The 24,476-nt window shown below is 49.8% G+C and overlaps 1 protein-coding gene across 1 annotated transcript; it reads right to left on the bottom strand.

Annotated features, from left to right (window-relative positions):
* Window positions 1-644: 644 nt before the first annotated feature.
* On the bottom strand, window positions 645-22,811 carry UNC93B1 (unc-93B1 regulator of TLR signaling). The gene is made up of 12 exons (XM_032947321.2): window positions 22,576-22,811; window positions 21,137-21,309; window positions 17,675-17,828; window positions 16,653-16,806; window positions 14,190-14,351; window positions 13,708-13,834; window positions 12,757-12,850; window positions 7,371-7,495; window positions 6,141-6,323; window positions 4,732-5,005; window positions 2,510-2,634; window positions 645-2,073 (listed from the first exon to the last, which is right to left on the bottom strand). The coding sequence occupies exons 2-12, from the start codon at window positions 21,275-21,277 to the stop codon at window positions 1,675-1,677; spliced, it is 1,938 nt and encodes a 645-aa protein (XP_032803212.2). The 5' UTR covers window positions 21,278-21,309; window positions 22,576-22,811; the 3' UTR covers window positions 645-1,674.
* Between the last annotated feature and the right edge of the window lie 1,665 nt (window positions 22,812-24,476).

Here is a 24,476-nt window from a genome sequence, read left to right on the forward strand (position 1 = left end):
CGTCGTGACTTTGTTTTTTTTCCTTCGGAAAATGTACGTCTCATTTTGTCTCCGCACCAGCGGCCTGCACGACCTCCAAGGTGCTTTTGAAAGTGTTCATTATTTATTATCGTCACCCTCATCAGCCACGATCAATCCACTGCTGGATGTGAAGGCTTTCCCGGAGGCGCCGCCACCTCATGATTCCGTGAACGAACAATACACGGAGCACCTGCGGCGCGCACGAGTCGGTTTCATCGCTGCATCTCTCCCCGGTGGACGTCCTCGCCGATGCGTTCCAATCCTCCGCTGCTACTCCATTGATCACTGGCCATCGGCCTTTCTCGCTTGGGTCCTGCCCGAGAGAGCCACCTTAACTTTCTTAAAAAGTTAGAAACGATCTCATTAACCCGCGGTATAATCCAAGTGTGGCATCTGAGTGAATTTTTTTTAAAGGTTCGTTTATTGTAATGGGCAGGATTAAATGTGCCAAGAATAATACGCAACTGGTTGAAGAGAACAACATCGCGATCGATTCACCATTGGCATCATAAAAAACACGGCCTTGAACGTTTATACAAAATGGCGTCAGTAGCAGTCACAAATTCAATGCAATCACCACTTAGAAGAAAAGTCAGCTAAGCTCACTCGAGTGCTGCTTGTTAGGGGGGGGGGGGGGGGGCTCAATCTCATCCACCGAACCCCCCGCGTACCACCAGATTTGGACCACAGCATGCTTCATCTCGCCGGTGGTCCGTCTGCCCGGGGGACGATATTTGGAAGCCAATGGAGCCTACACGCGTTGAAATCTAAATTGAAAACAAATTTCTTTAGAACTGCTTTTTGTGTTTAGTTTGTTTGTCCTTCCCCCGCACCTCCGAAGAGCACGGTTTGCTGCGTACGGTGCGAAAGAAGTTCAACTTACACACGTAACCTACAAAGAGGGCAGACTTAAACGATGGCGAATGACAAATATTTTTCTCTTCTGCTGCTGACTCCGCTGCTCACGGTAGTGACCGTCAAGGAGAACGCGGGATCTTAATTTGATCCCGGGCACTCATCCTCGCGCGACCACTTTTTGAGAGGAATATCCGAGGGTGTTGAGGGCGACAAGTAAGGAGGTGAGATCGCGTCGGGCACCAAGGGAGACCTGGGACGACGACAGTCGTCGTCGTTTCTCGTCCCGGACAGAAGCCCGCATGTGTTCCCCTCCGGCATGGCAGTGTCCCTCGCTTGCTCGCACGCACGCACAGAGATCCCCAAAGCAGCACCAGCTAGTGGGCACCGGTTAAGGAGAGCACAGTGCACGCGGAGGAGTGGCGTTGCCAGCACCGTGCCCGGCACACACCGAACCAGGCACTCATCTAGGGCTGAGTGGAACCAGGGGATGCCCAGAATCGGGTTATTATTCTCCAGGATTGACAGCAGAAGTGCGCTAACCAACACGCCATTGAAACAACAACGGCGGCGTCTCCACGGAGCTTTTGCCCCAGGCTCAGTGCCCCGCGAGACCACGTGAAGTGTCGAGGGCTTCCCAGGCAAGATGGCCACGGAACGAATGGAGGTATCGCAGGTTATCTAACAATGACGACGGGCAGACACAGCACCTGTGATTCACACTGTGCCAACCAACTTCACCAACACATGCACACGCACCGCTCACGGAGGGCCGATGCCAGCGCCTGCGCTCGCGTTTCATTCGCCGTCGTCCGCTGCTGCTGCTGCTGCGCCATCATGAGCCCCGTTATCAAGGCCCCTCTCCTCCCTCCTCCTCCCGGCGCGTGCCTGGCGCCTCTGCCTCGGCCGCTCGTTATCGCCGCTCCCGTCGTCGCCGCCGTCCCGGCGCTCCCTCGCCACCTCCTCGTTCTCCTCGTAGTCGCTGTCCGCCCTGTCGTTGTCGTCACGCTCGTGCCCGCCATCGTCCGACTCCTCGTCCGAGTCCTCGTCCAGGAAGTAGCGGTAGCCCTTGTTGCGGCGCTTGGGCTTGGGCAGGCGGGGCAGGCGCGGGCGGTGGCCGAGCGCCACCTTGCGCTCCATGTAGACGTAGCACGCGAGGGCCAACAGCAGGCACGCGAGCAGGAAGGACAGCTTCACCTGTACGGGGGGGGCGGGGGGGGCGGGGGGGGGAAAGAAGTCTACAAGTCAGAAAAATTTTTTAGAAAATGAATTGAGCAATGTCTGAGGAGGTGTGTGCCCGGGACTTAATTTCTCATGGAATATCTTCCGGAGCACCACAACCCTCTACCACTAACCCCCTTCCCCTCACCCTACACCACAGGACCCCAAGAACAATGCCCCCGGACAGCGAATAGCACAGTCGGCTTGACCTGGTAAGATAAAACATTGTTTAGTTTTAGTTTTTTACGTTATTTGTTTACCTTTCCTACACTTTGCACTCCTGGCCTCGTGCCCCTACTGGACATCTGTGAAATAAAGAGCTTTATGGCTCATCGGATTCCTATCCAGTATAACAAAATATTCTGATATGAAGCTGCTGCACCCCCCCCCACCCCACCCTTCGATGTGTCACCTTCATGTAGGAGACGTAGGTCGTCCACAGGTAGGTGATGAAGATGGCCACGGCTTGCCACCAGTGGTAGAGCGTGAAGATGAAGTCCTGCCGATCCTTGTCTTCGTACAGCATCCCCAGCAGGACTTACGATACGCACGTCACATGCACGTCACACACGTGACACGCCCGTTACACTGGCACGCACGACACGTGAAACATTACGCAAACGTTACACTGCCACACACGTTATAAGTTACATGCACGTTGCACACGCACGTTACACACACCCGAAAGAACGTTACAGCGAATTATGAACAAACAGGAACGAACACACTTATTTATTACCCTCCCCGCCCTCCTACACCCGAGCACAATTGTGCTCCAATTGTGCTCTTTGTTGTGATAACTTTTTTGTTGCCATTTGTGCTTCTTTTGTTTCCGTGCCATTTGATTTGCTTATTCATTTTTTGTTTCAGAGGGATTTTCATTGAAATTGGTAGTCGCTGTCTGGACAAATAGATGTTGGCCCTTACATGTGATTAACGTGCAGCGTTGTGGGATGCCAATTAGCAGGAATGACGCTCCATAAAAAAATTATCGTAGTAGTTGCCTTGCGACTACTATGCGATTTTGAAATAGCGCGTTAAATAAATGTACACTTATTTTCGTTATGCGCGCACTCTTATTGAAATAACGCGCTCCGGCGCGTTGACCACAGTGTATGGAACGTGCTGCGAGCTCATCGTTAGTCAGGCGGCAAAGTTCAGCAGCAATGCCTGAAGTGCGATACGGCAACCACAAGCGCGGGCAGCATCAGCATCTCCTTGCGCCATTTTTTAAAGATCTTGTCCGCGTGAACTTTGTCTCGTGCACGCATTCACCTACCAATATGTCCGGTAAGCATCTCGCTACATGTTAAAAAAATATTTTTGTTTTACTTAATGTTTTTCTTTCAATTGCCTAAATACCCTATTTAATTACATGTGTTGTGTAGTGAAATACGCGGTGCGCACAGTTGACCGAGGGCAACTGAGGGCAAGAAGGTGCGCGTCTGCTAACATGGCGTTGCACAAACAAACCGCCACCTAATTAAGGGGCTAAGCGGGTGCAAACCGCGTCGACCGGTTGTGCACGCTCACACCGGAGGTGTTGCCAGGGAGAGGGAGATAAGGGTTCATTATGGGCTGACAAACGCCAGCCTGGCTAGGCTTAGAGAGACACACGAGAGCTCTCAGGTAATTGGCCGTAGAATATAAGGAGGCGTGTGTGAACGGAGCAGAGTTGTTGCTGGGGGCATTAGTGAAGACATCTCGCCGCTGCCGCTCAACCCGTCAACGGACCTCAACCCTCACGAGTCGCCGGGCGGGTGATGGTTGATCCCCCCCGCACGGGACAGACGAGTGAGTGGGTCTGAGGTAGCGTAGGCGAGGGCAGTGGTGGAGTGTGCGAAGCCTCTGTGTTGAGAAGCTGCTGTGTGCTGAGGCGCTGTGTGCGAGGCCTCTGTGTGTGAAGACGCTGAGTGCAACTAAGCTGTGTGCGAGGCCTCTGTGTGTGAAGACGCTGAGTGCTGAGGCGCTGTGTGCGAGGCCTCTGTGTGTGAAGACGCTGAGTGCAACTAAGCTGTGTGCGAAGCCTCTGTGTGTGAAGACGCTGAGTGCTGAGGCGCTGTGTGCGAGGCCTCTGTGTGTGAAGACGCTGAGTGCAACTAAGCTGTGTGCGAAGCCTCTGTGTGTGAAGACGCCGAGTGCTGAGGCGCTGTGTGCGAGGCCTCTGTGTGAAGACGCTGAGTGCAACTAAGCTGTGTGCGGAGTCGCTGGGAGCAGAGCTGCCGAGGGCAGGATAGGTGAGGTGTAGCGAAGAGACGAGTGGAAGAAGTTAGGTCTAAGTGACCGTGCAGATAGTTCTAGAAGTGCCTACAACTGGTGCAAGAATAGGTTAATAAAGTGTAAGCAGGTGACTTGTTACAACGTGTCCGTGTCAGTGATTTTACACTACACATGTATGGTAGCATGAAAAATAGAATATGTAACTGTAACCTGTAAAATATGTAGACGTAAGAAAGAGACTGGACAGCGTGCTCTCCCTAACCCCAACCATTTCCTTTTCTTTCTTATGGGAAAATTATGTTCAGTTCACGTAATTTTGAGTTGCGCGCCGTTTTTAAAGGAACACAACCCCCGCGTAAAACGAGAGGTAGCCGTGTCTCCGCCGGGCCAGCCGGCCTTCCCCCCCACACTCACTGCTGAGGCCCGTCTTGTTGAGGCCGCTGCCCAGCCCCCAGAGCACGGCGACGGTGTAGACGAAGTACCGCTGCGAGAGGTCGCGCGGGGTCGGCGCCCACGCGTACAGCGCCACGATGAGCACGAGGTGCAGCGCCGCGCCGGCGTACAGGCACGCGCAGCGCGGCGCACGCAGCTGCCCCAGTGACAGCAGGCTGCCCAGGCCCGCCGCCACGCCGTACGCCATCAGAACGGTGCCCATCGACTCCAGCCCGAGCGAGCACACGCCGTACGACTGCACGGGCATAGGGATGGTGGGGGAGGGGGGACACCGGGTCAGGGGTTTATATTGGAGGGGAAAAAAAACAACGGTTTGCATTTTACAGTGTTGTTCGGTGTTCTAGTTTGGCTTATGCAATTTTTCAGAGGATTTTTGCCGGGTAAAAAAAAAAAGCCTGTCAACGTTGTTCCCCCAAAACGTTATCCCGACCGTGCAATCGGCGTCACGAGACGGTGCCTCGCGTCGGAGAGTGGCACAAACTGCCCAGCGGCCCAAGCAGCTATGGCAGAGCTACCTCCGACGACATCCCTCCAAGTGAGGCCCTTTCACACCGCAGAAGGGCAGCACGTTCCCACCTGCCTATGGCACTGAGAGTAACAGCCCGATGGTCGAAGCAAAAAAATTGTGCGATTCTCGGCACTGGGATTCTGCTCAATGAAGGCCAAAAATTACATTTAATATGATGGGGGCGGCGGGGGGGGGGGGGTTGTGCAGTCATTGGCGACCAGGCTGAGACCGTCCACTCGCAGTTTGAGAACCCAGTTTCATCGTGGGGAACTGCCTGGATTTCAAACCAGGATCTCAGCAGTGCTAGCTCAGGTCTCTGAAGACCTCGTATAATCATAATGCCAACTTGTAACGCGCCACCGCCATGCCGTGCGCCATCCTTTCATCGCTCTCGTCGAGAGAGAGCGCGACTCGGAGGTGCGAGGAGGAACCACAGACGAGCGGGAAAAGCAGCCAGGCGGTGAGCCGCCACCGAATTCCCAACCCAAGCTCCGCCGTCCTCTACACATTTAAGGCGTTACCAGCCAATTCATGAGAATGTATGCGTGGGAAGAAGCCGCAGCACCGGGAGAAAACCTACGCCTGCAAGGGTGGCATCACTCACACACAGAGAGAAGAACAGGCGGGAGTCCACATTTGCTCGAACAGCATTCTCACAACAAGCAAGGCCACGGGGCACCTCCTCGACAACCCACAGGGAAGGGAGTTTGACAGCGTTCACGTGGTGATCCACCAACCCTCGCTGCCTCCACTTCGCCAGAGGATCAGAGGCCTCCGAGCCGCCAGGCCGTTATTGAATTTCCCAGCACGGCGACGGGGCGGCCGTCGCGACCCAACGCCTCGCCGCTTGTCCCACCCTCACCAGGGTGAAGCCTGTGCACACGAAGAGGATCTCGAAGCCGCTGTAGATGAAGAAGGGCAGCAGCAGGCGCAGGCGGTAGTCGCGCATGTGCTTGAACGGCAGCTGGAAGATGTTCCCCCAGCCGATGCTGCGAAGGTCGATCTCCTCCGTGGGCCGGTACGCGGCGCCGCACAGCAGCAGCATCTGAGCGCGAGCACCGGCATGAAAAGTACTCGCTTTTGTTTTACGCATTCCACCATCTACCACAAGGGGGGAAATTTGCTTACTTCACATATCTGTAACTCAACATATAAAAAAATATTTAGACTATACCTTTTTTTTTTACACATCCCACCATCTACCGCAAGCAGACAATTCGCCTCCTTCATATATATGTCCCTCAACATAAAAAAATATATACATCAGAAAGTATAGATATTTATATTTTTTGTTTACACATCCCGCCATCTAAATGGCCTTTTTGGGAAGTGCATCCTATAAAGCAGTACTGGTTCAACACAACAAGTGAAGTCAGATTTACTTTTACAAATGCTGGTGATCTGTCAGATATTCTATAGGGAAGAGGCCCTCTCTCTGTTAGATACGGGTCCTACTTTAACGCAAAATTACATAACGCTTAATAATAATTAGCGTCTCGAGAATGTCACAAAATAAATCATAGGTGGCATTGCCTGCTTATTTACTTTGCTACTTATATTTCTCCACAATGACGCTAATGAGTATTTAGTGTGAATGGGTTAGGCGTGGGAACACCGCCGCACATGCCGTCTGTCTACGTTTGATGCCGGAAGCAAGTCCGCTCAGCTGCTGCGCAGCAGAAAACCATTGTTGCTCCGGGGTGCCAAACTCTCAAGGCACGATGTCCAACGTTCCGCTTCACGTGCCAAGGAAGCTCCCAGCACATGGAGCTGAACAACACGCAGTCCGAACCGCAGACCCCGCCGAGCAGTCTGTGCGGCACCGCTACAGACTGCTCACCTCCACGTGTTTCCGAAACGCCCATACCCAGCAAACATGCAACGTTGGACCAACGTGGGCATGTGGCTGGAACTGTCACATTTTTCTCTGTCCGTGTCACCGTCCACAGGGATAATGTTAAATGCACCGTCTCCCATTGGAAATTTGGCCACATGGACTTGAAGAAACAGTTTTTACCGAGGTACAAAGCCTATTTTTACCCAGGTGAAAAGGGGGCGGTTGAGCGAGGTGGAGGGGCAGTGAGGGTGCTACCATCATCATGGCGAGGAAGGCCACGGCCATGAGCACGCTCTCCACGATGATGAGGTGCATGCTCTTGGGGAGACGCTCCAGCACCGTGTTGTTGAAGCCATCGATCGTTCCCCTCTCTTTCGTGCCTGTGCACGCACGCGAGGCCACAAACGAAGATCCCCCCATGTGACGTTCGCACACCGTTGGGTCAAGTGCAGTTTGTGAGCCTACCGTTGAAGGCCGACACAGCGGCGTGCGAGGGGCCGGTGTGCCTAGCACCAATAGGCCGGCCGCCTTTGTCTCCCCATAAGATGATATTCGCACACCGCACCGGGACCTCATTTAATGAATACATGCATGCACACACATACACACAAACACCGGAAAACGAAGACAAAGTTACCCCATGCAGCCTTTAAGTTCTCGGTGAACTCTCTTAAATCTCTCCTGTTGGGGTAATGGGAGTGGGGATGGCTGCCGTTGTTGCCCCACCACAGTAGGCCCTCATTTAATGCTGGGTCAACTTAGGGGAGGCCCAGGACCTGCTCAAATAATCTCCATTGTCGTTAACCATGGCTGCAAAATGAACTCCGATGGCTGGATTCGTAGCGCAGTGGTTAAAACACTGCACTACCACACAAATACACACACACACGACAGCATGAACATACCCACACACACATAAGCAGAGGTTCCTCTCCTTAGTTTCCTGTGTGTGGTGTGTTTCGCTTTCGTGGCCCGAACCGAGCACCATGCCGAATAAAAGCAGCTTATTTTCCTAAGATCTTGTCAAAGCTAAAGCAGCACGCCGCGAGACTTCCCTGCCGAAGCCACTCCCGACTCGTTTTGAATGTCACGTCGGCCAGGCTGGAGGCAGACAGAACTCAATAGCCACCGGCAATTTGTATCGTCCGCACCCCCCCCCCCCCAACAGATTAAAATAACATTAATTCTAGATTTGAAGCTTTCGTGACTGCAAGGATTCGTACTCTTTGCTTTTTTCAGTAAAGTCATGTAGGTAAAATAAAATATATTAAATCACGAAGATTTGGTACATGGACTGAAACCTGATGTACCTGCGCTGGTTAGGCACTGCCTCACCAACACGTACTTTACCTGGAATGGTACCTTCTACAAACAAAATGAAGGTACCCCTATGGGTTCCCCCTTGTCACCCGTGATAGCCAATGTTTTCATGGAGAAATTTGAATCAGACGCCATCCAGACTTCCACCCTCAGACCTTCCCTGTGGAAGAGATATGTAGATGACACTTTCGTCATTTGGCCACATGGCCTCTCAGCATTCAACCATTTCCTAGGCCACATCAATTCCAGACACGCATCCATCAAATTCACCATGGAAGTGGAGAAATATGGCAAGCTGCCATTCTTGGATGCTCTGTTTGAGAGGAGGTCTGATGGCTCTTTGGGACATTCTGTTTACAGGAAGTCCACCCACACAGATTCCTATTTGAAGCCTGATTCCCACCACCACCCGGCTCAAAAGAATTATCTCATCAAAACATTATACCATAGGGCTCATTGCATTTCTGAACAACACCACCTGGCCAGTGAATTAAAACATGCACATCTGGCCCTCAAGATGAATGGATACTGACCGTATTATCCGCCAAGCTGTTTATCCCACCATACAGAAACAACCACATGACACTCCGATCAAAATCATCACGTTGCCATACATAGCAGGCGTTACCAAAAATATTTCCAAAATTCTAAACAAACACAAGAGCCAGGTCCGGTTCAATACAGTACACAAAATCCGTGATCTGATCCCATCCGTAAAGGATGCCATTCCTGACTTACAGTACCCCGGTGTTTACAAATTGAGTTGTACCTGCGGTGACTGCTATATCGGGGAGACGAAACGACATATTTCTGACCGAATTCGCGAGCACAAATCAGATTTGAAACACGGCAGAACGAATTCTTCGGCCGTGGCTGGTCATTGTTTCAAGACAGCGGGTTCTCATGAGATTGTTTTCTCCGATACCAAAGTACTCTGCAAACCGCCCGGTTATTACCAAAGATTTGTCCATGAAGCCATCCAGATATACAAAAATAGACACAACTTCAACCGATAGGATGGTTTTAAATTGAGCAGCCATTGGAAAGATGTCATCAACCAAGTCAAACTTTAGCTGCCTTATAATTGTACAGCCGTTTCCATTTAGTCAAGTGGCTTATCGTGCAGCGCACCACCGCTTTCCCCGAACCCCCGGCAGCATAACAAAAGGTGGCTTAACTTAGCCCTCCCCCCCACCCACGTCTCTTCCTGGCTCCTCCCCCCCCCCTTAACTTAGCCCTCCCCCCCCACCCACGTCTCTTCCTGGCTCCTCCCCCCCCCCTTAACTTAGCCCTCCCCAACACCCACGTCCCTTCCTGGCTCCCCCCCCCCTAACCTGTATATAATCTCGGATGTCTCAGAGCTCTTCACTTGATACAGCTATTTTGCTGTGACTGTTCCACCTGAAGACGGAAGCTTGTGTTGCCTCCGAAACGTCGTGATTTAATTTATTTTATTTTACCTACGTGACTTTACCGACAAAAACAAAGAGTATAAAATAACATTCCATCTTTTTTCTCTCTCTCTCAATCGCATTAGCTTTCATTTGGGATTTTTCTGCTCTCATTAAAATTTCACGTCGGGAAAAACGACGCAACGCATGGCATTGTCACAAAGGGTGAGCACACAGATACTTTGGGCTTCTCGGAGGCAATTTCACCGCAAAGCCGGAGACGACATGTTTATCCTACAAACACGCCAACGCTGGGCCAACGTTGGCATCTTTTGTGGATCACGTGGGCTTCGCCCGGGCTAGAGACTCATTCGAGTCAATGCAGGAAACGCGTTCTGACTGAGAAAAGCCACGCTTTAACCGCAGCTGGTTGCCAGCTTCCCCATTGAGCTGCCTCCCAGAACTGGCAATTTCCTCGTGGCTTTGCAGCTGGGCCTGCACAGCTGAAGGAGCCTGCAGGAATACGGGTTTCAAGTTTCTAAGTTGATTTTGCGTAACCAGGCGAGCACTCAAGAGACCATGATGAGCCTCATTTGCAAGAGAGAGCCGGGGGAATTCGTCTGCCCAGCGGCGGGGGCGATTACTGCTGTGTACAGTCCCGACTGAGTAATTTGTAAGTGAGCGGACGACGTTGTTCACCAACGCCGTGCTCAGTCTCGCGCTCGGATGTAAACCTCCGCGTCCTGACGAGGGCAGTGAGAGCAACGCGAGGCTTTAGATCAATGCGTCCATTAGCGTGGGATGGAGACTGCAGTGAGTGGTACATCGCTGGGTGGCTCTGGAGTGGGGGGGGGGGGGGGCGCTATTACCACTTCAAAGCGGTCGATCAAGACTGTGGAAATCCTGGGGATAGGATCGGCGGGTTTCAGCTCCCTATTATATTATTGAAGTGAACACACTCGTCGATAACACCACCTTGAAAAACAAGACGTGTATAATGCTCTTTGGTTCTATTCGGTAAAGTCACGTAACAAACAACAAAAATAAAAAATTCACGACGTTTCGGCCACAACACAAGTGGCCTTCATCAGGTGAAGGGACCGTGCTGTCATGAGGACAGCATTGGAGTGAAAACAGCCAAGCCCAGGTCGCGTCCTTTAAGCTGTGTGGGAGGAAGCAAAACGCTTTACAAAGGAATTAGTATAGAAATGAGCACGATATACGTAGGAGGTGTATGGGCCATGATGGACCAGGAGCGGGTGGGGACCATAATGGACCAGCAGCAGGGGGGGGGGGGGGGAGTAGAGTGAGTGGAGTGAGTGAGTGAGTGGAGTGAGTGAGTGAGTGGAGTGAGTGAGTGGAGTGAGTGAGTGGAGTGAGTGGAGTGAGTGAGTGAGTGAGTGGAGTGAGTGAGTGGAGTGAGTGAGTGGAGTGAGTGGAGTGAGTGAGTGAGTGGAGTGAGTGGAGTGAGTGAGTGGAGTGAGTGGAGTGAGTGAGTGAGTGGAGTGAGTGGAGTGAGTGAGTGAGTGGAGTGAGTGAGTGAGTGGAGTGAGTGAGTGGAGTGAGTGAGTGGAGTGAGTGAGTGAGTGGAGTGAGTGGAGTGAGTGAGTGAGTGGAGTGAGTGGAGTGAGTGGAGTGAGTGGAGTGAGTGGAGTGAGTGGAGTGAGTGAGTGAGTGGAGTGAGTGAGTGGAGTGAGTGAGTGAGTGGCGTGAGTGAGTGGAGTGAGTGAGTGGAGTGAGCGAGTGGAGTGAGTGGAGTGAGTGAGTGAAGTGAGTGAGTGGAGTGAGTGAGTGGAGTGAGTGGAGTGAGTGAGTGAGTGAATGGAGTGAGTGAGTGAGTGGAGTGAGTGGAGTGAGTGAGTGAGTAGAGTGAGTGAGTGGAGTGAGTGAGTGGAGTGAGTGGAGTGAGTGAGTGGAGTGAGTGAGTGGAGTGAGTGAGTGAGTGGAGTGAGTGTAGTGAGTGAGTAGAGTGAGTGAGTGGAGTGAGTGGAGTGAGTGGAGTGAGTGAGTGGAGTGAGTGGAGTGAGTGAGTGGAGTGAGTGGAGTGAGTGGAGTGAGCGAGTGGAGTGAGTAGAACGTGTATAATGGACCGCGTTTTGGGAAATGGCCTGTCTTCAGGGCACATAAGAGAGGCAAGTATGTGCCGTGATGAAGGGCCACTGCCTGAAACGTCACCTATTATATACTTTCATTTTTATAATATACTTTTTATTTTTCAAGGCCACAGTGTCATTGATGAGTGCACGAGTATTTTTTGTTGTTAATTGCGCTTCGTTACCGCTGCCAACGCAGTATCAGCAGCAGCAGCAGCATCACCAAATAATGTCCATTATTAAAGTGTGTTCTCACGTTGTGACGAGCTGATGGAATGTTGCATTTTCACTTAATCCTGCCAATCCCAGCTCTGTATGAGAATGAAACACTGTGGTTCGATTTGAGAACGCGACGACCGCTCGCCGGATGGGAAGACCGACTGAAGTAGAGTAACGCGACATCGTCCTCTGGGGTCATCTGACGTGACGTCGATGACGCACGTGAACGTATGAAGATTTTTTTGTTTGTTAAAGTGGATAGTTACACTGCACTCTATATCAATTCGCAAAAATGTCTCTCCTCGTGACCATTCTCAGTTTTTTTCTCAGTTTCATTTATGTTGGTGTAGCCCTGTGAGCCATTCGGCTCTTGAATCGGGTGCAACCGCAACAAACAAAAAACACGAACAAGAAAAACATCTTAAAGTGACTACGTGACTTTGTGCAAAACAGAAAATCCAGGAAAAAACAGCAAAATATTCCTGAAAAAGCACCGTACACCAACTCGCAATGGTGCACACACACAAGCAAGCGTTTGTTTGTCGGCGCCCACGTTCGTAACGTTTCACCGTGCGGCTGAGCGGCTGGCTAATGGCCGTCTCTGTCTGCAGGGCCTACCGCAGACCTTGACGTTGTAGAGGGTGTGGTTGTAATTGTTGAGGTGTTGCTTGATGAAGAACTCAAAAGGCATCTGGGCCCACACGAAGCTCAACTGTTGAGGGGAGGAAAAAAAGGGAATGGGAAACGGTGGATGCGAACTCAAACTAGTGCTGAATGATTAATCGATTTCAAATCGAAATTGCAATTTGAAACAATGCGATTAGCAAATCACAAAGGCTGCGATTTTTTGCGATTTGAAAAGTCCTCTTACTTTCTCATTGGAATTTTTTATTTATTATTATAACTTTATTTATTTAACATAGCAATTGTTCTATGTTTGTTCTAATTCAATTAAAACATTTTAATAAATACATGTTGGAAGCAATTCATATATTTTAAGTTCTCATCCATGCATTACAATATATAGAGCAGTTCATATTTTTATGGTATCACGTGGTAATACTCCATCACATGTTTTAAATCTATTACACAGTGAATATTGAACTGAAGCTTGACTTTAAAAAATGTAATCGCAAATCAAATCGCAATATCTGTCAGAAAAATCGCAATTAGATATTTTCCCCAAATCGTTCAGCCCTAACTCAAACGCGAGTGACACAATCGTGCGTGTGTGCGTGTGTGTGTGCGCGGGCACACATTGGTTAGCGCGCTGCGCTATGAACCCAGCGACCCAAGTTCGATTCCTGCTCATGGTCAACACCGGTGACGATTAACTGAAGCAGTCCTGAGACTCCCATGGTCAACTCATCCTCAAATGAGTACCTAGCGCTGTGGCGACAGTGGCACCGTGTGAGGGTGACGGGAAACCAAATTGTTAACGTCTTTCGTGACATAACAAGAAACTTGGATGAGGGACAAGCGCTGCGGGCTGGGGACAAACGGACGGGCGCCGCACCATCGGCATGTCAGCACAAATCTCCCTCGCGCGCCAAACGACCGCGGACTCACCATGAAACAGAAGTAGAAGATGGCTTGGAAGATGATGATGTACCTGTGGCAGACTCCCTTCACCTGCCTGTCCTCCTCTTCCTGCTGCTCCTTGTAGTTTGTGTACTCGTGGTACTTCTGGGCCATCCTGGGACAGGTGGCAGCAACAACAAACAAAAATGACAACAAATCAGAAAACATTTCTGGCCCCCATCCTTTTAATTCAACGGTTCGGAATGCAAGGCCTCCGAAAATGTCTCCTTGCTGGCTACACAAACATGGGCATGGCTGCTGCTTTTTTTTCTCACTGCCAGAAATGGGACGGGATGGGAAAAGCACCCTGATGGATTTGATCGGACGCTTTTAACTTTTCGAGAAGGGCTTGGTTTGAAAATGTGGTAGAAAAAAGGGCACCGTCTGAAATTCTGGCATGGAATTTTCCACTTTTGGGAAGCGGAGCGGCGTTGCCAGTGCCACGAGGGGCACATGCTGTGGGGCCTCACCGCGTGATGTAGTTCCCCAGCGATGCCCAGAGCGGCACGATGACGGAGCCGATGGCCACCGCGGCCGGCACCAGCGTGTACTTCCGCTCCCAGTAGTTGGTGGAGACGAAGAGGGCATAGATTCCCGTGGCCAGGAACATCACCCACTTGGTGCCGAAGAACCTGCGAGGGGACATCGCGAGGGACAACGTGAGGGGCAGTACAAGGGGCGACATGAGGGGCGACACGAGGGACAACGGAATGAACGCCGTGAACGGCAGAACAAGGGGAGACATGACGGGTAACGTGAGGAGCGACGTGAGTAGCAAATTGAGGCGTGACGTGTGACGGGGGGGTGGGAGCAATACGATAAGAATCGAGACGCAATTGGTGAGGTGAGAGGTGATGTGAAGGGCAACACGAGGGGTGAGACAAGGGCCTGTGCGAGGGAAGCTCACTCCAGTCACGCAGGAACCCAGGTGTATTACTTTCACAGTGATTGAATGGCGAGTGTTAACAGTCGCTTTAATTCACCTGAGAGCGTTTACAGAGCCATATTACTGAATTAGCATCCCAAGCCTATTTTTTTTTATTCTCCCACGGCTCTAAAGGCATTTGAATGCGCCGTTCCATTTGCGACACATTTTACAATGGTAAATTCTTCACCTCAACTAAATTCATATTTTGGAGCGCTGGATGAAGAACTCCCCATGCTGTCGCTGTCTTCAGGGTTGTTTTGAAAATACTTCACCGTGCCGGTCATCATGGGTTGGATAATAAAAGAGGAAACACAGGACTGGTTCACATTATCACTCAGAAATGATGTTAGTCATGGCCGGGAATCGAACTCAGGTCACGCGGTTCTCTGTACAGTGCACTAGCCACTGTGCTATGAAAGTAAGTACAAGGATAAATACAGACTTGTGCATCCAAACAGAGACCCTGAAATGAGATTGCAATTTATTCTCGATGGACAAGAAACCAGTGAACCTGGTGGAAAAGCAGCCTAATCCATGCTGCTGTTTGACATAATTCTCTTTCTGTTTATTCAGCTGTTCTCACACAGCAGAGAGTCCAAAGATTTGTTCGTTTTGTCTGAAGTAAAAAAATGACCCTAAATTATCATGAGACCTCCTTTGCCAGTAGAAAAATATAATAAGCGGTGTTTTACCCCCTTTAGTTTGCATTTAGACTGCTGGTATTGTGGTTCATCCAAACATGATCCCTTGTAACAAAGGTATCAAGTTTTGTTGCCAGATAAAACGGTAAAAACTATTATTAGACCCTAAATTAGATGCCTCAAATCGTGACTTAAAGTTGGCTCAGCTGATGTGAGGGATGGAGCAGGCATGCGATTGGAATATTCAAAGTTCTAATCCTGAATGGGGAGTTTCACTCAGCCCATTATTCCTCCATGGGGAGTTTCACTCAGCCCATTATTCCTCCACGATTGACAACTTCAGTGCCACGTCATGGACACGTCAACAGTCGATGTCCTATGGATAGACTTGCCCCCCACCCCCATCACCATAGGAATGGGGAATTTCCACCACTGGCTCGGGGCTGTGAACGGGAGGAATGAGCACTGCCGTCTGGGTTTACTTTTGACACTCGTATAAACCGGCAAAGAGGGTTCGCAGTGCAAGCGGAGGCCTTGACATACAAACTCGCATTGCCGGAACAAACGACTCAACGCGTTCGTCGATAACGTTGTGGTCTTAAAAAGAGAAAAAAATGTATAACAAGCGACATTTCGGGCAATTACCCTTCTGCATAGCTTGCCGATCTCGTCAAGGGGCATAAACCGTCACGCGAACTAGTCATCATCGCAGCGGCAGCTGCTTTTGGCTGGCCATCGAACAAAGATGGATACCGCATCGCACGCTTTTAATTGCGCTTCTGCGGCCGTCTGGAACGCCCTTTCCTTCTGATATTAGGAAGGCACTGGAGCTATGCACTCTTAAATTTAGATTGAAAACTAATTTCTTTAGAACTGCTTTTTGTGTTTAGTTTGTTGTCCTTCCCCCGCACCTCCCATTAGCACGATTGGCTACGTCCGGTGTGAAAGAAGTTCAACATACATACATAATACCATGGTCCTTCCTAACACCATGAAGGGCCATTGCCCCGAAACATCACTCTTTAAAGCCCCAATGTCAAACGTGTTGCGTTTTATGTTGTTTGCGCCATTGCCAAGGTAGTATCACCAACAAATAAATGTTTCATTGCCGGCACAGGAGCTCTGTCGTCAACACGGGTCAACTAGTCGCGTGACAATTCATCAATTATCATTTAAAGTATAACATCTTCCCTTTTGTTATGCTCCCCATTTCTACTTCCCCCGTGCCGTTTCCCATTTTCGCCGCCGCCACCGCCGTCGTGCATCTGGCCTTACGTTCTGCAATCGGGTTTTATCTGTTGCCTCGTTTGAAAAACCGTGGATCGAATAGTTTTTTTTACGCGGAGGCAAGACGCTGCGAGCACCTGATGAGCATGGGCGTGTAGCAGAGCCCCACGAGCGGCGTGATGTTGATGCCCATGAGGATCTTCTCGTCGATGTCCTGCAGCCCCACGTTGCTGTACTTGACGTCGCGGTACGTGCTGTCGTAATGGAGGATGAACTGCATCTGTATCAGGCCTGCACGCGCGGGCAGGCGACGGGGGGGGTCAATCGCAAGGGGTCGAGCCAAGGTCAGAATTACAGGGCTTTCAATACGTAAGAGAAAAAAATACTCAACGTGTGTCAAGAACACTATGGCCTTAAAAATAAAAAAATATATATATAATGGGTGACGTTTCGGGCATTGGCCCTTCTTTATAGCACAACATTCTAGAGGCCAGAGAGATGGAGTGGATATGCATTGAGGACTGCACTAAACACCACGGGGCCTGATAAGAATTACATTTGAAAAAAAAAATGTGATGACCAGTTGTTAAATTGCCATGTGAATAGAGGTATCTAATCCTAGCTATTGAGTAAAAGACAACCCCTGTCAATAGTCAAAAAGTCTTCCTAAACAACCTTATTTAAATTAAAACTAAAATCATCAAATGTTGCTGGCACATTGCATTGTGGGACAATCTTGTGCTGAGGACGAGGCACAATCCACTTAGCAGTGCACTCAAGTTATCCTGAAATTCCAAACCACACAGGCCTTCAATATAGGCCAAACTTAGCCCAGATTCAAGCACAAGATTATCAGCGGTGTCGGATCAGTGTCTCGGACACGACCATTATGAGCCTCCTGAGTCACACGGGCACTTTGGTGAGGCCCAGCTTGTGTGAGGCCCAGCTTGTGTGAGGCCCAGCTTGTGTGAGGCCCAGCTTGTGTGAGGCCCAGCTTGTGTGCTTGTGTGCTTGTGTAAGGCCCAGCTTGTGTGAGGCCCAGCTTGTGTGCTTGTGTGCTTGTGTGAGGCCCAGCTTGTGTGAGGCCCAGCTTGTGTGCTTGTGTGCATGGCATTCAGTGTTGGGAGTGGGACCGTGGCGCCGCTATGCGCGGGCCTACCCAGGTAGACGGAGTAGGTGAGCATCGCGCCCACACTTGCCGAGATCACGTTCTTGATGACGCCCAGTCGCTTGCGACGGAAGTACTTCCTCTCCTCCTCCTCCTCGTTATAATTGGGGTCGATACTGTTGAGGAGGTCATCGTCTGGCAGGTCCTGCAGGACGCGTATACAGACACAGCGTTCCCCCTGTTACAGCCTTTGTAGCACACGTGAGGAACTTGTTTTTAGTTTACTGGCGGGGAAAGGGCAACACAATAACACCCACTCCATCACTTCTGTTACTACAAAAAGCCCTTGTAGTCACAGAAGTGGCTGACCACACTAAGTTAGAAACATGATGTTATTTCCAGGTCGAAAATATATGTCCCCCTCTAGAACCCGATTAGTGCGGTGAAGATGTTTGCGGCGACGGATAAATATTGTTTTCTGGCCGTTTCGAAGTGGTAGACCTCATGTAGCTGTATGAATTAAAGTTGTGAGCTTTACCCACCCCACAGGCCATGTTCGACATCCCTGCTTTATAAGAATCAGCGGGTAGGTGATGGTAGTGAGCACCTATTAGGGCCTGCATGGCACATGAGGGAGTCTTGTGGCCAGCACATTGCCCAGCCTTCATAACAAACCTTGTGCTCATTTAACGCTCAGATGACATTGGGCAGACCCAGGTCTTGTGTACATATCGTTTTTGCCACTGATGTTAGCCATGGCTGAGAAATTAATTCTGGTTGCCTGATTCATAGAACAGTGAGTTACCCACTACACCACCACTCCCATCTGAAAATGATCTGCCTTTGTGCCGTGTAGAAGGGTCATTGCCTGAAACGTCACCGATTATGTTTTTTCTTTAGAGGGCCACGGTGTTCATGTTGAACGTGTTGAGTCTTACATTTTGTAAAACAACATTCGTTGCATAGAAATTTCCCTTGTCGCTTTAATCTTATAACATGAAATACATCTAAAATTAAATATTTATAATGCATCCCGAATTTTTAAATGTACATTATTTATCTTTAACATGTATGAAAACATCTAAAAAAATGCTGTGATAGACAATCGACGGCTCTCAATATGTGTCTTTGGGGGGGGGGGGTTCAACGGCCCCCTTTTACCCCTCCGCCTCCCTCAACTATTGTACAGCATTCTGGGTAATTGTTTTGGTCATGAGGGACAGGTTCACTATGTTTTTTACTTTATTGCGACTTGAATCACTGTAATGTACAGCAGGTTCTTCCGGTTCATAAGTGATCTATTTTTAACACATCTGGGACATAATCTCATGCAGCAGTGGATGCAGAACAGAGGGCTGTAAACAATTTTGAATTACCAATCCGCACATTAAATATTTCAACGCACCATACCCATATGGCATTATTGCATGATCTAGTTACCGTTAATGCTGTAAGGTCATGTTCCTTGTGATTGCTTTCAAGTGCCGTTGTATGCCTGGCAGGCTGTGTCTGCATCAGGTGTTGAGAGTGTAAATTGACACTTTACGGACGCAATTACATGGCTGACCTACCCCAATTTACTTAAGCATATCCCCAACACTCTGGTAGTGCTATTCTACTCTTGCATATGGCAATATACTCATGAGCTAAATGTCAACGTCAAGGGTCTGCGAGTCAGGATGTGACAGTTCGTGTAGTTTTGCTGTTCCCCCTCCGTAGAAGGAACGCAGACTACTGTGGTTTTTACTGCACGGTTCCATGACTCCAATCGTGCCACTGTGGCTTGTCTTTAACTCTCCATTTATGCAGATGTGAGCATCGGCCTGCTGATGTTCTGATGGGGTTCATGGTCTCGAATGAGGAGGTGTTTATCCTGGACGTCCGCGTTGTTCCACGCTGATTCTCTTCGTTTGACCGTGCCTGGCTTCTGGGCATGCAAAGGGGGCAGTGCCGGATTCTCCTAGTAGCAAAAGTAGCTAAACATGCTACGGGCCCCGAACTTTCAAGGGCCCCGCGCTAAATGCTTTCAAGCTATCAATTTCAGTGATTCTGCACTTGCTCTATTACTATAGTACTATACCGCCTTCAACTTTTATGAACGGCTGGGTGTTTAAGGTTAGCGATTTGTCGTATTATCTGGCTGTATAGCAAATTAAAAATACGATTACTTTACTATGCAAGTAAAAAAAACTGTGTTTTAATATTTACTTGTTTTCTTTTCATGTAGGGCCCCTTCATAACATATGCTACAAGCCCAGCAATAGCTTCATCCGGCACTGAAAGGGGGTGATGGAGGATGATAGAAATTTGTTTTTACTTATGCTTAGAAAGATGTATAAAGTGCGGTGCATAGAGGGCCGGGAAGGCAGACCCCAACGTGATTGGGGAATGTGCCAGGAGGGAGTTTCACTGGATTTTTTTTACGCAGTAAACTGTCACGGCATTAGTGGGTATTTATAATATATTGTGAAACATTTATCGTTTCATTGGTTGATTGCCCCGATAAGGTGGCACGGATGAAACAAAGGATTGAGCCTGTTTATTAAGAGATGAAGGAAATGTGTGGATTTTCTGAAATATTAACGTGGCTCTGGTCACCTTCACGGTCAACTACGTGGTCAACTGCATGGTCAACTTCACGGTCAACTACGTGGTCAACTGCGTGGTCAACTTCACGGTCAACTATGTGGTCAACTTCACGGTTACCTGCACGGCCAACTTCACCGTCAACTGCATGGCCAACTTCACGGTCAACTGCACGGTGAACTGCACGGCCAACTTCACGGTCAACTGCGCGGTCAGCTGCACGGTCAACTGTGTGGTCAACTTCATGGTTAACTGAGTGGTCAACTTCCTGGTTAACTGCACAGCCAACTGCACGGCCAACATCACGGTCAACTGCACGGGCAACTGCGTAGTCAACTTCACGCTCAACTATGTGGTCAACTGCGTTTTCAACTTCACGGTCAACTGCACGGTCAACTGCAAGGTTAGCTTCACGGTCAACTGCGTGGTCAACTTCACGGTCAACTGTGTGGTCAACCTCACGGCCAACTGCAAGGTCAACTGCAAGGTCACCTGCAAGGTTAGCTTTGGATCAAAGGCAACGAAGGAGACAAGGAAGAAAGCGGCAACGTGGAGAGGATGGTGTCAATGACGATGGCAACAAAGGTCAAGTGGACGAAGGTGTTGATGGAATGTGAATGGTGGTTTGGCTGTAATGTAACTAATGATGTAGATGGGACGTGCATGATGATGTATGTCTTCAGTAGAACGATGATGATGATGATGTAGATGGGATGGGAATGTATGTAAAGGATAATTGATATAGATGGTATTTGGTCATGTAAATGATTGTGTATATTGTATGTGATCATGATAATAATGTAGCTGGATTGTGAATGAAGATGGTGACGAGATGTTAATGATGATATCGATGGGCTGTGATCTTCATCACAATGGTGATGTTGTAGTCAGGTGTCGAATGATGATGGCGATGCGATGTGGAGTCACCGTGGGATGATGATGATGATGCTGCTGCTGATCGTCAACTCCGAGCTGATGAGGCTGCATCAAGTTCTCTCGGACAACCTCGCCATTAATCGACACGATGTGATCGACGTCCAACAGGTAATCCGGCTCTGCCACCGCCATCACGGGACGTGTTGTGATGGGGGTCACGCGATCTGGAATCGAAACCATCACGCGGGGATGTTCGGAATACAACAACAACAACAACAGTCGCCATTCGCCACTAAGTGGCGGTTCCGTCACCGCAGCGCTTGTGCCAGGCTCGGTACACCTTGAGGCCACGTGAAGTGTAGAAGGCTCGCTGCTAACATGTCACCGGACAGACCCAGGTTTTATGGGTTAACCGCAAATGCAAAGCTCCCCCGTATAGCCTGAACAGACGTGGGGCAAGTGCTGTTAGCGTGGGTGGCCAACACCACGCACGGCCGCCTTTGTCTCCCGAGTAGCGATGTTTACGCACCGCAGCAGGTACGCATTTGAAGCTGAGTCGACCTAGGGGAGGTCTGATTTTATCTGTAATAAGGTAGGCACTGATAAGGGGTTGCCAGGTATGTGAATGTGTGCATCCACATATCAAGCAAGCATCAGCATGCAAGAGATCACAGACAGTTGCCTGATAAATACCAATGATCAAAATGAATACGTAAAATCGTTTTTGTTTAGTAACATAATTTTTGTCTGTGTTTCTCCCTTGTGATGGGACTCTGTAGGATGAACGTTCCGTTTTATAAGGTGCACGAGGGTGACCAATAAGGTCTGAATTGGGTCTGATCCGGGGTTGACAGGTATGTGTCTGGGCGTACTGAATGTGGTGTGCCGGGCTGGGTGTGGAAATTTTTTTTTTCCGGGTGGCTGAGCCGGATAAAGACCGGGACTAAATTAAGCGCCCCCCACCCACCCACCCTGCTCCAACCAAGGATGTAGCAGAGGAGGAGGACTCCAAAGTGACACCGCGACCGATCCCATACTACCCATACCCGTCGTGCCCGTCAATGTACAACTCTTATACACACGCGGAGGGAATGATTAACAGCACAAGAACAACAAACAATAACAGCTATTGCAGCGATGACAGCTGTCTGTGAGTGAGCAACACGAGTAGGGAGAGAGAGTGGTGTGGGGGCATTGTCGTGCTTAGCAGCTGCGAGAGACACTAAACGCAGTAGTACAGGGTGGTCCAGATGTCTTGTGACACCCCTCCGCCCCTATTTAAGTATCTAAAACTTAATCAATTGTTTTTAAAATCAGGTTTATTGAAAACAGAAATCAATATGCAAAGGGTTAAACATGTTATGGGTAAATTAATTGGGAGAGGGGGGCGGTTCACAAAACATCTGGACCACGCCGTACTGCAAGTGATGGTGTGATGGTGATGTGGTGTTCCGTGTAAATTAAACAATCGGGAACTGTGAACCCTTTACCTGTCAGAAGACGGCTGGCTGCTCTTGCTCTGTGCCACCGGTCAGCTGGGATGATGGAGGGTGGTGGTTGTTGTTGTTGTTAATGATGATGGTGGCTCTTTAATAAAAATTATCTTGTGGAACAAGTCGCGAGCGAAGTTGGGGCATGGGGAGAGAAGTTGATTTCACTTCCTTACTTTGACGACACAGGAAACGTGGGCGAGTTACTGTACACGCGGAGACCGCGCACACACACACAGCACGCACACACACAGCACACACACACAGCACGCACACACAGCACACACACACAGTACGCACACACACCGCACACACACACAGCACGCACACACACACAGCCCTCACACACACACAGCACACACAAACAGCACGCACACACACAGCACGCACACAGCATGCACACACACAACACGCACACACAGCACACACACACAGCACGCACACACAGCACGCACACACACAGCACGCACACACACAGCACGCACACACAGCACACAACACAGCACGCACACACACACAGCACACACGCACACACAGCACGCACACACACACACAGCACACACAGCACACACACACAGCACGCACACACACAGCACGCACACACAGCACGCACACACAGCACGCACACACACACACAGCACACACACAGCACACACACAGCACGCACACACAGCACACACACAGCACGCACACACACACCGCACACACAGCCCTCACACACACACAGCACACACACACACAGCACGCACACAGCACGCACACACAGCACACACACACAGCACACACACAGCACGCACACACACACAGCACACACACAGCACGCACACAGCACGCACACACACAGCACACACACAGCACGCACACACAGCACACACACACAGCACGTGTACACACAGCATGCACACACACGGCACGCACACACGGCACGCACACACACACACAGCACGCGCACACACACAACACGCACACACACACAGCCCTCACACACACAGCACACACAAAGCACGCACAAAGCCCTCACACACACACAGCACGCACACACACAGCACGCACACACACACAGCACGCACACACACAGCCCTCACACACACAGCACACACACAGCACGAACACACAGAGCCCTGACACACATATACAGACCGAACACACACACACACAACACGCATACAAACAGCACGCGCACACACACAGACACATTACCTTGCAGTGTTGCAGCATAGCCAATATCCCGGGTGGTGTAAGTTGTTAACTCAACAGAAGATGCAATGACATATTGCAAATAGCCAGGCGTATTTACAGCGTCGCGAGTAATTCATCGTGCTGTATATATTGTATAGCCAACATGCAGGTGATATTCAGAGTATCCAGGTCTCATTACACTTGCCGTGTGCATTATGGCCAAGTTCTTGCTGATGAACTCAAGCTGACGTAGAATATGGAAAGTAGCCAGATCATACACAGCATTGTGAGCAATCACTCGTGCTGAATGCATTGCATAGCCAACATCCAGGTCGCATAAACAGCATATCCTGTGGACTGCAGGTCTTAGAGGTGCTCTCTGAATAGCATAGCCAATGGACAGGGCATACACAGCATGCGGTCTACATCTAGGTCCGAGTCAATGCTGTGTGGACAGCATAGCAAGTAGCCAGATTATATTACATACAGCATAGCCAACAGCCGTCCAAATAACATAGGCGGTAGTAGCAGCCTTGTACTGTGGAGCAGCATAGTCGTGAGGTGTTTAGGTATGCTGTCTGTACGGCACAGCCTAAAAGCAGCAACACTTCATGCCACGGCTAACGCTGTAGCCGCACGCTGCTGGGTTTATGTTTGCACAGTCACATAGTAGTCACTTTAAGATGGTTTTTCTTGTTCGTGTTTTTTGTTGTGGTTGCACC

Source organism: Petromyzon marinus, chromosome 5, assembly GCF_048934315.1.
Source record: "Petromyzon marinus isolate PM22_M1 ecotype Great Lakes invasive population chromosome 5, UKy_Petmar_22M1.pri1.0, whole genome shotgun sequence".
NCBI lineage: Eukaryota > Metazoa > Chordata > Hyperoartia > Petromyzontiformes > Petromyzontidae > Petromyzon > Petromyzon marinus.